Below are 17,796 nucleotides of genomic sequence, written 5' to 3'. Positions count from 1 at the left end.
TTAAAGAAAATAAATTTATTGAAGGGTAGCAATGACTACAAAATTAACACGACCAAATCATGACTCAAGCCTTTGCATTAACTATAATATTTGGAGGGTAGGTAGAGAAAACACCAAATAAGAATATGGACGTTTGAAAACTCCATTTTATCCAACCTGTAACTCTTTGCTAAATCTGGTGCGTATTAGAAGATGTATTCAACACTGTTGCAAACACATTTGGCCAAAGTAAAAAATTTAGAACAGCTCTCCACTAATTTTATAACATTGCAAACCATTCTGTTTGCAAAATTAAAACAAAGAATGGCCCAATGAGTATTTCTAAGTAAAAGATTCTGCTAAAAAAAGAGAGAGAGAACATTAACAGAGAATGAGTGATGGCAACTAGAATAAGAAAATTAGCAACGTCAAGAAAGACATATAATTATTCAATATACATTTATTTGGTTAGATCAATGCAACTCACTCAAGTAGTTGACTGCATTGTGAAGGAAAGGGTAGCATGATCCATAGGCCTGTTTGAAATTCTCACCTAATAATCCTATTTCAATCTACTTGTAAAGTAAAAGCACGGAGTCCATACTACAACAGACATCTTAACAATACTACGGAAGTCAAACCATTACCGGTACATTTTTTTTTTTTTTTTTTACAGTGCACAATTTAAGAAAACATCACGAGAGTATTCACTTTAAAAAATAATGACCAGTGGCGGGCGCCTGGGTGGCTCAGTTGGTTAAGCGACTGCCTTCGGCTCAGGTCATGATCCTGGAGTCCCGGGATCGAGTCCCGCATCGGGCTCCCTGCTTCTCCCTCTGACCCTCCCCCCTCTCATGTGCTCTCTCTCATTCTCTCTCTCTCAAATAAATAAAATCTTTAAAAAAAAAAAAAATGACCAGTGGATACAGTATACACAAAACAGACACCTCCATTATAATTTTTTTTAATAAATAAAAGCACATTAACAAAAAAAAAAGAAGAAGAAGATAGGCAGCACCTGAAGCCTTTGACATTTGTAACTAAATGCTGGCACCCAAATGGTCTAACTGGTTATGTTTGACTAAGAGGTGCAAAAAAGGAGCCAAGTTTTGACTTTAACATTTTAATTCTAGTAGAGACAAGAGCTAGTGTGGGCTTACAGTCCTGTCACCTGATGGTGAGTACCATACCAGTCCTTCAAATGTCCTTATACTTTGGAAAGCAGGCCTGACTCTGGAGCACACGCCTTAATTAAATTCTGAATTTCCTTGAATTTTGGATGGTCTTTATCTGCCACCAGCTGTAGCAGAACAGCCTCACTCGTGGTCACTATGATCCCGGTTCGAGCAAGACGCTTAAAAAAAAAAAAAAAAAAAAAAGGACAAATCAAGAAATGAGCATGACAAGGAACACTGTATTACAACAGCAAAAGCTATGGCGGGTCACAATAATTAGTGTCTTCTATTAAAACCATGGTCCAATCGCTTCTTAGCCTTGTGGCTAAGATCATGCGTAAAAACCATGGTCCTTAGCCAGACCATCAAATCCAGTGATGGGGACAGATTTCAAACTAGTCACACAACAAACCCATTATGATTATTCTCGATATCAGTAATACAGACTAGAAATAAGCAAAAGAAAACATGAGGCTAATATTATGACTTCTAAGTGCCAGGGACAGAAGGGAAATCAAGACTATGAGTGTAAAACAATGATCTTTGATTTCCTTTTTCTGTCTCCAAACATCTGACATACATCTGATATACAGCGATGTGTGTCCTTCTCATAAGTAAGAAATGACTGGTGGTAGGAGAGCCTCAGGCAACGTGTGAGAATGTGCCCCTGGGCTGATAACAGACCCACCAGCACTGCCACCACCATAAACTTCAGAATCACGAAACAAGAGCATAAAATTTAAAGTTTCGCTGACAGGTCAAAGAAGGTCCTTGCCAAATCGCCCCAGTGGAACTGTAACAGAGAAACAAGGACAGAAGTCTCAAGGAGGGAAGGATGGAGAGAGGAGGGCAAAGAAGACAAAGTCGAGAACAAGCAGGAGAGGGGTAGAGAAGGGAATGAGAGAATTCTGGAGTCAGAGATGTCTTCTCTGGCTGTCTCTATTATCAGAAACCATAGGGAAAAACCTGGCCAACTGCTGTCCCAAGAACCATCAGCTCTAAGAACCATGGAAGACAGGTGGTTAAACACAATTCCTAGGCAGGTCAGAGGAAAAGACCCGGAGCAGTCATTCCTCATGAAGGAGTCAGGACAAGAGCCAGGACATCCTCGTAGAGTGAAGGTGAAGCCTTCAGACACTTGCGGATGCGCAGGCCCAACCTTCCCACTGGCAGAGCAAACTCTCCCTTTTTGTCCCCAAGCACGCAGGAGGGAGAAGCCAGAGCCCACTTCTTGGGAAGCCAGCGTGGACCTCAGCCCAGCAGAACGTGCAGAAGAGCATGCAGAGCAGCTGACCAGAACGCTCAAGCAGGATTACGCAGGAAAGAGGGAGAAAAAAACCCAAGCGTGCTGGTACCCTTTACGTTGGGGACAAATACCCGAAAGTGAGTTTTCTAAAGACTTCTGGAAACTAAAGTCCTCCTTTTAGTCCACTTCTGACGATCCTATCAAAACCTTTAGAAATCTCCAGGACCGTGTGCTTCCCTCCCAGAGAAGAGCAGGGGGCAAATGTAAGACTAGCTGCAGCTCAGCCATGTCAGGTGTCAAACGCGGCTCCCACGCTCACCAGCTGGAGGCCCAGCCCAGCCTCCCTCCCTGCCCGCGGTTCAATCGGGGGACTCTCAATGATTCACTCTGATTCTCAATCACACACTTGCAGTGTCTGTGAAAGTGCCTGATATGTGCAAAAGTGCCAACAGAGGTCAGTTCTCGCTCATCTTTCTAGGTCCTTCGTGAGGCAGGAAGGACAGAGAACTGTTCCCAGGTCTAAGGAAGAAAGCTGATGACCCCCAAAACACCAGCTTTCCCCAGTGCTCCGCTGACCACAGTCTGGTTGACTCCAGGCCAACACTCCTCGGTGAGGCTGAGAGTTGGGTCACCGGGGCAGAGGGAGGCTGGGATGCTCGAGGCACAGAGACACATCTTAGTCAACTGACACCAAGGCAGCATTCCGTAGCTTCAAGACGGAGATATGGCCAAGGTTGACTGGATTCAAAAAAAAAAAAATCAAGCCAAAACCCTGTGTAAGCAGAAGGCGTGGCTCAGCAACATGCAAAGTTTTCCAAACAGCCTCCCGGACCTTCCCACGGTGCCTGCCAACCCCAAACTGAAAGGTGACCGGGCAGAAAGAGAAAAGCAACAGCTTCTGTAGACACGGGCAGGTCTGTGCACACTCATGTGCGCTATTAGGACACCTACAGCCCTGCTCCCAAACTCTGTTTCTCTCCTGGCTGAAAATGAGGTGAAAACTTCAAACAGCGGCTCTTTAATGCACACAGGCATACGGCTTCGTCGGCTTCCCAAGTCCATCCCCTACACTCACAAAACCAGTCCAGCAAGGCCAAAGGCAAAGTTACTCTGACCCACAAACCTCAAAATGCAAGGGCACAAAGCCACGAGGCTTTCAGAGAGGGCAAAGGGGGAAAAAAAACCTAAACCCAGTAAATTTCCAATCAACATGAACACCCCCCGCGCCCCCACAAGTCCAAGGGTATCAAGCTCCAGAGAGGGTTTCATTCTATTTTATTCTACATTTACTCTACAATTACTAGTTGGAAAAAACAATGCCTGACAAATGGTCGGTGCTCAAAATATTCTGTTGAAGAAAGCACATGCCACAAACGCCAGCACTGAAGTTTCAGTAATAGTAACTATAAATCTTATTAGTATAATAATCTCAACAGGCAATACTGGTAGTCTCAGGAATTCCGTGAGTAGCTATGTTCTAAAGTAGTCCCTGTTCCTTTAGAATACAGGAACAGGGAAGGCGAGCTGGCTGGATTGCTCTTTAACTTTCAAAGTCCTACAGTAAGAGAAAAAAAAAACTAACCCTTCTCCCAATAACTCAGGTACAGACTATAACACCTCCATCTAAAATTAAGACCTGCGTTCAAACCCGTGTTATCCCTCCAGGGTCTGGACTCCTAATCACTGAGGTCAGACTACTTCTCAAAGAGTGTCAGACGGTGAAGAGGTTCACCATGTTTTTATTCCCAGTCTTAGGAGAAGACAGAAGTGCCAACCATCATAATTTTCTGTAATAAATGCCATAATAAAGACATGTCTCAAAAACTGATTTGATCGGAGGACAAAAAGTCCTTGCAATTTCTTTATAAGCAAGATTATTGTTATTTTTGGATGTTTTTAGTTTTCCACTTCCGTGGAAACACTTTAAGTTCTGGAGCTCAGCCTTCCTAGAGAAGGGACGGCCAACCAGGGCCTTAAAGAAACTGCTGCTGCCAAGCCCCAACTTGCTTCCGCATCGGCCCTCTGCACTGACTTTGCTCCTTCCTGGCCTCTGACGCTCTCATGTGCTCTACCTTAACGCCCCTGGGAACGCTCTCGGCTAACGCGATGACTTTGCAGTCCAACAGAGAAAGTGGTTCATAGGCCAGCTTGGGCCAGAACACCGGAGGATCTCAACAACAACGACAAAAATATCTGTATCTCCCATTCTCAGTAAAAATCATCAGTTAAAGAACATGCCAACTCAATCCACATGGACATGACTCTAAAATTATTACAGAACTAGAATTAAATGTGAGAGAGACAACAATCCACAATATGGAGTGACCTGTTTCAAAGGATTACGTGGTAGTTTGCTTTTCAACAGTCTTGGAAGAGAAAACGCTTATGAAAGAGTACTGTTAAGCAACACTGACAAAACATCTCTGATTCCCTGACCGTGGTCCACCCTGACCCTCTGGGGCAGACAGCCAAGAAACACTGTGTGTGAGTGGCGTCCACGGGCAGCGACACACCTCCCATACCCAGAAATTCAAGTCCGAGGAAACCCAACAGAGGCTGAACCAGGCTTAGGCCCACCATGCCCTAGGGCTGGGCTGAGTTCAACCTCGGTGGGCTGTTTCTGATTTGCAAATCTCTCAATGAGGCAGATTAAGCTTACCAGAATGCCTCTTACAAGTTCATGCATCAAACTATAGCAAAGTTATGAGGAAAGATGTACAAGAGCTTTTGGTGTCACCAGAAATCTAGATCTGAGGAGACAGAGGATATGAAACAAGATTTAGTGGCAAGACCTCAAAGGGCGGTCAGCGCACCATCAAGACTCTGGAAGTCGATGAGTCTGATGTTGTTAGAAGAAACTAAAATTGAAGATGTCACTCTTTCATTGCTATGAAGTATTCATGATTCTTCGAATTAATTGGGAAACGTTGATAAATTATTTATTTTCAAGCAGGACAATTACCTCAAGAGCAAACATCCGATCCATCATGCTTCTCGATGAGGTGGCATCAGCAACAATATGAACCTCAATACCTCGGCCAACGAGCTCCAGAGCTGTTTGCTGGATGCACACATGAGTCTAGGAGGAAAATTAAAAATCCTACGTAATAATGCAGTCACACATTTCACAAGCGTGCGACAACACGATAAAGCAGGAAAAAGCACTACAGTTCTCATGACCTTGTCCTACATCTGGTTTTGCCTCTAACTTGCTAGGTGATCTTGAAAATAAACAGCACCTCAGGCTTTGGTTTCCTCACTGTAAAGTCAGAAATTGCATTACCTCACGCTTCCTCACACTAGGATCCTCGAACATATTCTTGGAGCTCCATGAGAATTTTTTTAAAAAGATTTTCATCTGTCATCTGGATGACCTTCCTAGGGCTGGCTACTACCACTCCATTTTGATGCCACTCATGGTTGGTTTATTTCTGAACTCACTCTGAGTGCCTAACACAAAGAATGAGCCAGCAGTACTGTAGACGGAGAAACGAGTAGAAAAACTAAGTTGGTACAAGGTATCCAGTAGTAAAGGTGGGCCAAGTTAAAAATAACAAGTGACAAAGGCAAAAAGTATCCAGTATACAGCACAGGCAGATGTATTATAGAGATTCCATCTTTGTAGGTACTAACTTGTAACAATTCATTAGCAGAGAATACAGAGCAAAACCACACCCGACAAGAGCTCCGTTATATAAGCAATGAAAGCACATTTCAATAATACCAGGATGCCAACCTTATGTGCATGTGACGAGTGAGCTTTGGAGAATTATCAACTGACATGCCATTAAAATTGGCACTGGAGGAGTGTTCAAAGATGATTTTGATTAGGCGTGAGGTCTAACAATGATGAATGAGCAAAAAAAGTGCCCAAGTCAGCGACAATATTTGGTATGACATACTTACATAAACAGGCTTCCTCTATATTATCATTATTGAAGTCAAGATACAAAAATATTTAATGCACACCTAAACCTAAGGCTGCATCTTTCTACTCTTAAAACCTACTGTATAAAACCTACCATCATAGGTATATTAAATTAATACTATTTGGATTTCATTGTATTTATGATTTTTTCCATAATTCTTAAATGTAATTCAATAGCTGTTTAAATGCTATGAATAAATACATATATCTTGTTTATATATATGCAAAAAGAGATCAACAAAAATCATTTTAATCAGCATGAGGAATCCATGAGTATTTTTTAAAAAGATATGTCAGTGATTTAAGCATAAAGGACAATGAACTACATGACTTCTAAGGTTTTATTACAGCAAAAATATGACCAAGGTGAAATCCTACAACACATAAATAAAAATAACGCCTCTGATGAAAATGTGCCCCAAAAGTAGTAGTTAAAAGCAAAGGCCCAAGAATTGATCAGCCTAGATTCAAATCCAACTCCATCCCTTAACCAGCTACATGCCTCAAGCAAATTGTACAGCATGTGTGTTTTAGTTTCCTCATCTGTAACAGGGGGAGACCAAAAGTACTTAATTGGCTCAGAAAGTCACTGGGAGTGTTAAATGAATGAAGAGATACAGATCACTGCCATGCAAAGAGTCACCACTCAATAAAGGGTGGATGTTTTTCATCATTACTATCACCTACCACCTAGTCTATATATAAAATTGCACTGTCGAAATAACCAAGTTCTTCTACAAATGATATTGTATCCCAAACATAACAATAGGCACTTACTTCTACTCCAAATAATACAACACTCCGGACTCCAGGAATCTCGGCTAACGCTGCTTCTACTTCTGGTACTACCATTGAAAACTTGGTCTTTGGAAGGACGAGTTTTACACCTGTTAGATCAATTTCTTGAACGGTGCTTCCAAGACCTTTAGGGTACTGTTCTGTTACAATAACTGGAATTCCTAACATTCGGGCCCCTTGTAACTGGAAAAAACAAAAACCAAAGATAATTAGCAATATACATATCTGTAAATATATACATGTATACCATGCTTCAGGAAATTGGAAAAAATAAACAAGCAAACATACCAATCTTTGTCCCACACTAATAATATCCCCGAAATATTTGATGGCTGGTCTGAATCGTTCCTGCATATCACAGCAGAAAAACACAGTGCTTGAAGGTGTAAGATTTCCCAGGGTGGTGAGCTGAGGAGAAAAGAAAAAAGAATGATTTAGCACTCGTTATACAACGACATTTATTTTCAGTGGAGGTCAATAAAGGAGAAAAGTGTTCCTACTGTTTGACCCAGTAAGCCAATTTCTACAACTATTATCCAAAAGAAGAGATCTGAATTACAGAAAAAAAAAAAAAAGTTATCCACAAAGATGTTGACTGAATTGCTTTTAATAGTGAAAATGAGAAATAAACCAAGGACCAACAATACAGAAATGATTTCACAAATTTTAACACAGTCCCATGATAAAACATTGTTTTAGAGAACTAAAATAACATATGAAAATAAGTGTTCAAAATATTTGAACCACCTATGAAGAAATACTCATGATATAATGTTAATTTTTTTTTTTTTAAGATTTTATTTATTTATTTGAGACAGAATGAGAGAGACAGAGAGCACATGAGAGGGGGGAGGGTCAGAGGGAGGAGCAGACTCCCTGCAGAGCAGGGAGCCCGATGCGGGACTCGACCCCGGGACTCCAGGATCATGACCTGAGCCAAAGGCAGTCGCTCAACCAACTGAGCCACCCAGGTGCCCTATAATGTTAATTTTAAAAAGAGAGCACAGTTCAACAGTATCTCAATCATGTAAAAATATAAACAGAAGGCAGAAGCAAATATATGAAAGTATTAACAAGTAGTTACACAGTTATGGGTGCTGGTAATATTTTTTCTTTATACGTTTCTTACCTTCTCCAAATGCTACTTAAAAACCCTCCCAAATGTTATTTAAAAATATGCATTGCTTTTATAATTAGGAAAAAATGTTACAATAGTAAACAACTAAGTTTGATGATGGCACTGCTTACAAGTATGAAAAGTAATCCTGAAAATAATCTGTAGCAGAGACTATGGAACATAAAACTGAAAAAACAGAAACAAATCCAGAATCAAGACAGAAATATTAAGATGCTGTTCTCAGGAATAACTTCTCTCAGAGTTCAAAAAAGAAATGCAATGAAATGATGCCAGGCACATCACCACTGTTCAATGGACAGACATAAACTGGACACCTGCATTCTTCAACATATTCATCACCATCAGGAAATTAATGAATTAAGGTTAAAAACAGGCATTAGATTACCCAGCTTTAATTAATTGCCAGAGTCGCTCTACAGGAACAACTTGGGCCCAGTATGAATCTACAAAAGAAGTGAAAACCACTGGTGAATGTTAAGAATTTCATGTCACTCATGGATTCTTAAAGGTCCATGATGCTTTTCTTCTTACCTTCTCAAATTTCAGAAAGCACTGTAGAGGAAGCAGTCCAGTCCTGAATGAACCCACGCCCCTCCTCTTACTAGCGAGCCCTTAGATCTCCCCTCTAACTTTCCCATTTTGCCCTAAAACCACCCATGGATAATAGCTGTTAATAATTTTCTAGAGAAACCTGTGTCCCAATTACATGGTGGTGGCTTCCCCACCAGCCTGGCCCTAGACCCTCCCTACAGACCCTACCACTGAGGGCTACTCTCAGGAAACAGTCACCACAGGAATTAAGTGAATCATTAAAAGGAATCTTTTATCCTTCCAGTGAGTTTGTACTTTCTTATCTAGGTGCTCTGGTACCCATCTCCCTTCGGTGTGAACTCTACAGACCAAGTTCATGGCAGAATGGGAGTGCCATCTGTAATTCTAACACTATGCATAGGGTTTCCCTACTTTGCCAATAAAGTATGATTAAAATAAATATTCAAGCATCTTAAATTATATATTCTATCTTTAACTGTTTGCTCCCTTAAATTTTTAATGCAAGTGTCATTTTCCAAAACAGTGAGCATGTATATATAAATACCTAGGACACAATTTTTAAAACCAATCACTATTTATAAAAAGGTATTTTAAATTCTCAGGAAAAATTAAATTTTGGATCAAAGGGCTCAAAGTCTAAGTGGGTCCCCAGACACCTACAATGTGTTTAGGGCACATGATGGAATGTGGTTTACCTGCAACTGGTCAGTTTCAAATTAGAGCAATGCAACTCAGCCATTCTCGTCATTCCACAGCAGTGAGAGCAGTAAGCAGGCCAAGTAAACCAAAGTAAGTGTGCCTGATGGCCAACCATTATCATACTTAGGGCTCATAGCTGCTTTATCTCCAGCTTGCAGATCTCATCTCAGATAATGGACGAACTCAGTATGCATTCCTAACAAGTTTAGTCGTCCTGACCCAAAATTCACAGAAGGTTATAAACAGCAAATCAGAACGGAAGCTGCTGGAGATAGGCAAACTGGTATCGGCAAGAAATGACAGATGACAGAGACAAGATTCAAAATACACTAAAAGATCAAAACTCAACTAGTTCCACATCTAGACTTCTAGTGGAGAAGTATGTATATAACTTATAAATTGGGACATTTTAGCACACTCAATAAGAAAATGTTAAATTATATAATACTTCAGGACCACGATATTGAAGTGGCCAAAATATTTACTACTGGGATACTTAAAGGAATAAAGCCTTACCTACCCAGAAACCCTAAATATTCATAGTTGTGGTCTCCTGGGGTTTCTGTTCCTACCTCCTTTCAGCTGTGAGGTCTCCTGTTCTGGGCAGGGGGCCACATCAGATATATGTCATAGTAGACACAGACTGAGGACGTCAGAAAACGCTGCCATAAAATCCTCAGCACCTTGCAAAACGCTTTTAGTACAGGAACTCATCTATTAACCTTCAGCAAACAGAAACGACAGAGATAATGTGACAAGGCATGTTTTTGTGCAGAGATGACTGGTTATAATTTAGTGAATCAAAAATGCCCAGATATCCTCCTCTCTGTAAGGCAGAGTCCAACTCCTGACATCCCCTTGGATGTGGCATGAAGTAATTTGCTTCCTCAAAGTAGAATATAGAGGGGGTCAGGTGACTATTGACAGTGGAAAAACCTGGCAGACACTGCCTCAGCCAGGTGATCAAAACCGAGATAATCGGTGATGCCACATTGATAGCGTACAGTCTTGAAAAAATGTGATGAGAACGACCTTCACGATCTGCCTCTCAAAATCCCACAACCCCATCTGAAGCATGAGAAAAACATCAGATAAACCAAAACCGAGGTACATTCTACCAAAATATCTGACCAATACTCGTCAAAACCATCATGTCATCAGAAACAATACAAATCTTAAAAACTGTCATTGCCCAGGGGAGCCTAGGAAGACATGACAACTAGACATAATTAGCATCCAAGAATGGATTGTAGAAGAGAAAAATGGCACTCAGGAAAAACTGGTGTAATGTGAATACAGTGTAGAGCTCAGAGAATCATACCTACCAATGCTGGTTCCTTGGCTGTGACCAGCATTGTGCCCAGTAATGTAAGATGTTAGTCAGGGGGGGAAACTAGGTACAAGTATCCAGGATCTCTCTGAGGGATCTCTGCAACTTTGCTGTAAGTCTAACACTACGCTAAAACTAAAAGCTTATTTTTTTTTTTTTTAAAGAAAACAACAAAAAAAGTATCCCTACGCTATGGTAGTTGGGGAAAGAAAATGCTACTTTATGAATAACCTGCATAATTGATAAGCCAAAAAGAAGGCTTTGAGGCTACAATAAAAAGGAGAAAAAACAAAACAAAAAAACAACCCTGAAAAACTCTCACCATGTCCCGCCAACTCACCCCCAAGTCCACATGAATTCAAGTAAGTTATTAAATTACACCCTGAGTCTAAAATCCGGAGACTTTTTTTTTAAAGATTTTATTTATTTATTTGACAGAGAGATACAGCGAGCAAGAGAGAACAGTGGGAAAGGGAGAAGCAGGCTTCCCACTGAGCAGAGAGCCTGATGCAGGGCTCGATCCTAGGGCCCCGGGATCATGACCTGAGCCAAAGGCAGACGCTTAATGACTGAACCACCCAGGTGCCCCAAATCCGGAGACTTCTTAATTTCAGTCATGAATTTCTCTTAAACCCAAACCTTGTAGATAACTAAAAATGCTGCTCAGACACACGCTCTAACTGCAAGATAACAAATTAAAAGTACACTTGACCAAATGCCGTCACAAGTAAAAAACAGCAATTACAGATCATTGCATATTCAAGAAACATGAAAAAAATCACATATAAAAATGTGTGTGCATACACACTTTCATATACCTATGTATCTACAAACATCTCTATACATACACACACATAGATAATACATATTTCAACAAACCTATTTAAATACAAAAAACTGATCAGAGCCAACAGCCTCCTCAAGCAAGAGTTTCAGAGATCAATTTCAAGTATAAATTTTTGTCCACTTTCTTAAGAAATGTCATAGCTGGAATCTGACCTTAAATTCACAGTCAAAAGACTTTTCATCCCCAAGTCCCATTATTATGGTTATCATGACAGTATTCCCCTTTCTTCACTACCACCTATGTTCTGACCATTTTCTAACAGTGGCTGTCCATCTGCAAGGAACGTGTCCCTCCTCTAAGTGTCCCTGGTTATTCAGGACGGGCACATACAGGGAGGCTGACCTTGCTCAGTGATGCTCTTTCCGTGCCCCAGTTCTGTTCTTCCATAAAAGCAATTCACGGTGAGTGTTACATGTTGAATTCTGTTCCCCAAAATCCGTATGTTGAATTCCTAACCCCCCGGACCTCAGAAAGTGACCTTATTTGGAAACAGAATCATTGAAAAATAATTAGTCAAGATGAGGTCATACTAGGGCAGGGTTGAGTGCCGACACCAACATGACTAGCATCCTTATAAAAAGAGGCAATTTGGACAGAGAAGGCCTTGGGAACATGAAGGCAGCGATGAAGGTGATGGGTTTATACGCCAAGCAATGCCAAAGATCGCCAGCAAACCACCAGGAGCCAGGAAAGAAGCATGGAAGAGGTTCTCCCTCACGGTCCTCAGAAGGAGTCAACCCTGACTGCTAGCCTCCAGAACTGTGCGGAAATAGACTGCTGTTGTAGAAGCCACTCGGTGTGTGGTACTTTGTTATAACAGCCTCCTAGCGCGAACTACTACAGTGAGTAAACTGTGTATCTTTAGGAATGATTAAAGTTTCAAATCGTAAGTGGGATGTGTTCAAAACTGTGGTAGTCTATGAGAGTCACAAGATAGGCATGATGTGCTCAGGAGAGAGTCCAGAAGGGCGGTCGGATATCATTATTTCACTCACAAGTATTTGCAAGGAAATGTGATTACCACAGCTACAGCAAGGCCTTGCTCCAACATGGACTCCCTTAAAACAGAGTTTTATGACGTGATTCCCCTGGGGTTACAAGGCTCCCTACACAGCAGAGCTGTGGGCGTTAGACTCTGAGACCAAATCTCAATTTCCCTAAATTCAATTACATGAAATCAGACAAATCACTTACATTTTCAAACAGCAGTGTCTCAATCTGTAACAAAGCAACAAAACAGTATCCACCTCAGAGGGCTACTTCAAGGTTTCAATGGGCTTCATGTAATCAATCAATAAATTCATAGTTCCCACGCTCAAACACAGCTTATTTACAGGTAGCCTCCACAAGGGGAAAAAAGCATACAGTGCAGTAATCTAAAATGTTAAATTTTTTGGAAGTTACACACACACATACACACACAAAATCCCATCAAACCAATGGGGGAGAGACCAACCACATCCCTCATGATCCAGATGTTTCCTCTCAGTGCCCTGACACTGTTCACCTCCCAGAGACCTGTCCCGCCTGCTTCTACTGCTTCTGAACATTACTATCTATCTGCTCCTCCTACGTGCTCCCACAGTAAAGGTTTCATAATCAGAAATCACCACCTTCAAACCAGCGAGCCCAAGGGGGGACAGATTCCTTTCCTTCTTCTTCCCAAACCCTGTCTTCTCTCCCTTCCCACCATGAACTCTGGGGTCTCTTCTGGCTAGTAAATGTCATGCCCTCTGTTAAAAATAATAACAGTAGTAATAAGCCTCTGAGAAAGTGAAGGTGCTGGAGCCAAATCCCTCCCCAATTAACCATCTCAGGAAAGGTCAAAATAACGTTCCCAGGGAAGTCCTTATCTCCCGCCCCACACGAAGCTGCCAGAGCCTTCCCTCCTCCGTACGGAGGCAAAATGGCCTCACTGGCATCCTCCTCCTCATGTCCACCTCTTCCTCTCTTCTCTTCAGGCTCTGCCTTCCATGGTGACCGGCTGGAAAATACACTGGTGGTGGTAGGATATCAAATGTACAGGAGTTCCCAGGGTTGAATGCTTCCGTTAGTAAAAACTTGGGAAATGCCTTTGGAAAAATTAAAACTTGTAAGTTATAAAAATGACCCAAATGCCCACCGTTTAATCCTCTCATTTACCTTTTCTTCCTCCGCGTCTCAAAACACCTCAGACTTCAAGCATTCCGACAAAGCCGAAGACAAACAAAACATGAGCTGTCTTCAGCTACCTGAGCTGTCAGCAGACGCTCGGTCACTGTGACAGATGACTTCAGAGAAGGCGACACTCCAAAGTCCCATACGGACACCGAGGGTCTCAACGATCGGTCCCCACAGAACCGCTAACCCACCACAGGTGCACAAGTATGGCAGAGGAAACCACCGCATTTTACAAGGTCAAGGTCATAGCAGTAACAGAACAAACATGAAAAGAAAGTCACTCCCCTATGTAAATTAAGAATATACTCTAGAGGGCGCCTGGGTGGCTCAGTTGGTTAAGCGACTGCCTTCGGCTCAGGTCATGATCCTGGAGTCCCGGGATCGAGTCCCGCATCAGACTCCCTGCTCGGCGGGGAGTCTGCTTCTCCCTCTGACCCTCCTCCCTCTCCTGCTCTCTGTCTCTCATTCTCTCTCAAATAAATAAATAAAATCTTTAAAAAAAAAAAAAAAAAAAGAATATACTCTAGAATATACGGTATGTGAACCAGGGCCCTAGAGGGTCTAAGCTCTATGGTCAAGGAAATAACAAGTGATATCATTTAAGCAGTGGACTACATGGGGTCAAACTTATGCTCTCTGTCCCTGCCTCTGGGAGAAAGGGCCTATCGTGCCCCAGGAGCACGGCCTCATTGATGGGCCATCTTGAGCCTTCCTAAGTGACAGGCACTGATTCCAAAGGACAGTGAACACCAGCCAAACAAATAATATTACAAGCTCAAGTTTGTGGCCTGTCCTCTATTCTGCTTGATATTTTCATTAAGCACGAAGAGAGAAGATGAATGCTATAGTCAGCTACGAGGGAGGACTTGATGCCCCACCATTACCAGAGAACCTTGGACAAATTTCCTCTATGTTCCGCTCTTTTGCAAAATGAGAGTTAGGTTATCAGGTAAGGAACAAGAATGGAGTCTTATCCATGTTTGGATTCATCGTGCCAGGCACTTAAAGCTGCCACTCAAATGTTCTTGTGATGAACTCTATGGTCTCATTTAGCTATAAAATGTCCATGTCTCTAGGATCATACAGCTAGGTTCCAAAAACGTGCAATAAAACATTCATGAAAAGAACTATCTTCCCTTTCACTTCTGAGTATATACACACACATAAGGATACATGTGTCTATATATATATAGACACACATATATATACAAATAGGTATCAGCATAGCTTTACGGATATATATGGAGTATGTGTAGCCTTCCACATTTATTTTATGGCTGGAGGAGGCAGCGGGCCGAAGAAGTCATAGTATTATGATTACTAAAAGGAGATAATATAAAGAAAAATATTGTTAAAAACTTTAAAATATTTAAAGTATTATATAACAGACTCTTAAGAACTCTTGGGCTATTTAGTGGGCTATAAATAACATTTTTAAAAAGATGGAACAGAGTTGTGCTATTATTATAATTATTTTAAACATCAGCACCAAAAAAAATGTTATCTCCTATACCAAGCAAAAGCCACAAGTCACCTGAATTATAAAATGGTTTTTAAGAATGTACAGGACATTTCAGGTATACACAAATACATCATTAATTTCCAGAATGTTTCATTAAAAAGAGTTGGCAGACCTAGGCCTTGAATGTTTCAAAATAAATAAATCTGAACTTTGGGGGGGGTTAAAACAGACTTAGAAATGTGGGGTGCGGGGGGGTAGCTAGTTTGACAACATCTTACTAGGTATAGCCCACCCTCCCTCCCAACCACTACAGGAAATGCATCACAAAGAAGTCTGCATCTTCAGTTCAGCTCCAGACCTCCTCAGTTAGAATTTGGATTCTGGCCTTTATTAATGGATTTGTCAAAGGTGCATCCAACTTCTTGGGTATTTTGGCAACAATAACCTAAATACACTGACAAGGAAGGCTGCAGAGAGATGTCAGCCATGAAAACTCTTGAAGACTTAAAAATGCGGGGCTAGTAAACACCTACCCACCACAATTCTCACAATTCTCTGTCTGGAAAACAGGGCAAATCTGGGGTATTAGATCATCCCTCTAGGATCCCCACAGGGATAAACAGTGGAATCTCATAACCTTTGTCCTCTGAACACAGGAAATTTATCCAGGTAAAAGTATCTGTTTTGGAAGCTTCTGGCATGGGTGCTGGGGTGATAAGAAACAAAACCAATTCTGCAGCTAGCTGACTACAGCTAGGAGAAAAAAAAAAAAAACTAGAGAATAATCTTAAGAATATGACACGCAAAAACAAAAAAAGATAAATATGACACTTGAATATTAAAATGCCTTCTAAGCCTGATTCCCAAATTTCAGTTTGGTCTTCCGAAAAAATGGCTTATCAGTTTCTCAACGGAAGAAAAACTGATAGTGTAGTACCTAAAATATACCTTATGTCCTCGCTTTTCAAAAATAAAAATCCTCCAGTGAAGCCTCTGAGCGTAAAAAGGACAAGAGACAGGCTCGCATAGTTATTAGTGCATGACTTCAAAAAAAAAAAATATCTAAAAGCTATAAAATAATCCTCAGGTGCAACAACTTTCTCAGCCAGCACCATCGGAAAATCCTGGTGGAGCGAAAGTTGGGTAATTAACAAGGTATTACAGTCCTGGAGTCAAATGACTTTTTCAACGAAGGCGACGCATATATCATCAACAGATTCAGTAACCAGTTACCAGGACGAGAAAACGCACTTAAGGTTAGGGGAGGCTTAAGCTCCAGGAACTGTAAGCTGGGGAGAGGAGCCGGGAAAGGTCTGACTCCTGAAGTTTGTGTTTCCGCAAGTGGTAAACACAACTCAGGGTAACAAACCCTTAGGCCAACACTCCGCGTCAACTCTTTACCCCATTCGGCAGCACTCCCACAGAAAATCACAGTTAGTACCGCACAGCCCTTGGGTTACGCAGGCGGCTGGACTTGCGCCTGGCACACAAAGCGGATGCGGGCGGTCGAGGACCACACACGTGGGGGCGTTCGCGCCTGCCCGGACGCGCTGGGAGGCCCACGCCCCCGCTTCGGACGAGGACAGCTGGTGACCGTCACCTTCGGACTGGCCCATTCTCTGGGCCGTCCCCAAGGACTGCAATCGCGGCGCAGCCCTTCCAAGCCGAAGAGGCGCGCAGGGCCCGGCGCCAGGGCGGCGCGGGGCACCTGAGGAGCGCGGCGGGGGCGGAGACAGGGACGCGCGGGTACCGGGAACAGTGGCGGGGCGCGCGGCCCTCCCGCGGGACCCACCTGGATCTGAAGCGGCACGAGGCGGACCTTGCAGCGCTCGCTCACCGCGAAGCCCTTGGGCAGGTCCACGTACTGGCCCCACTCCTCGGCGAAGAGCTGCACCACGAATTTGCGGTGCATGTCGATCTGGTCGCCGTACAGGCTGAGGAACTTCTGGATGAGCAGCTCGTAGCCCGCGCCGTGCGGCACGGACGAGGGCCGCGCGAAGACCGAGAAGCAGAAGAGCACGGGGACCGTGCCCGACGGCGCCCCCGCGCCGCCGCTATTGGGGAGCGCCGGGACAGCCAGCTCCGCCGCCGCCATGTTCCCCCGAGCGTCTGCCAGCTCCGAGGCCAGCGAGGCGCAGACAGGGCCGGCCGCCGCGGCCCCGCCTCCCCGCGCCGCCCGCCCGCCCGCTCGGGAAGGCGAAGGGGCGGGCCCTGGCGGCTGCCGCTCGCGCGCCCTTCCCCGCCCCGCAGAGGGCGGACAGCCGCGGAGGGCTGGGCGGTGGGGCCGGGGTGCGCGCGAGCCAGCGCCTGCGTCCGCCGCCGGGACCGCCCCCTCCAACCTGGACCTGTCTGGGCGGCCCCGGGGCGCTCCTAGTGCGCGGGAGAGGTGTGTGCCCCCGCCCCTTCGCCCGCGCTCCGCCCCCCTTCGAAAGAGCGCTCTTCGCGGGGAGTTTACGTAGTGCTTGGGGACCCAGAGCTGCCT

At 43.4% G+C, this 17,796-nt stretch overlaps 1 protein-coding gene across 1 annotated transcript; it reads right to left on the bottom strand.

The window, feature by feature from the left end:
• Positions 1-826: 826 nt before the first annotated feature.
• On the bottom strand, positions 827-17,448 carry ISOC1 (isochorismatase domain containing 1). Its single transcript, XM_021701925.1, has 5 exons — positions 17,107-17,448; positions 7,415-7,534; positions 7,106-7,309; positions 5,363-5,479; positions 827-1,333 (listed from the first exon to the last, which is right to left on the bottom strand). Exons 1-5 carry the CDS (start codon positions 17,407-17,409, stop codon positions 1,187-1,189), a joined length of 891 nt encoding a protein of 296 aa, XP_021557600.1. The 5' UTR covers positions 17,410-17,448; the 3' UTR covers positions 827-1,186.
• Positions 17,449-17,796: the final 348 nt, after the last annotated feature.

The sequence above is a fragment of the Neomonachus schauinslandi genome, chromosome 7 (assembly GCF_002201575.2).
Source record: "Neomonachus schauinslandi chromosome 7, ASM220157v2, whole genome shotgun sequence".
In the NCBI taxonomy this organism is placed as follows: Eukaryota; Metazoa; Chordata; class Mammalia; order Carnivora; family Phocidae; genus Neomonachus; species Neomonachus schauinslandi.
This window is presented reverse-complemented; position numbering and strand designations above follow the sequence as displayed.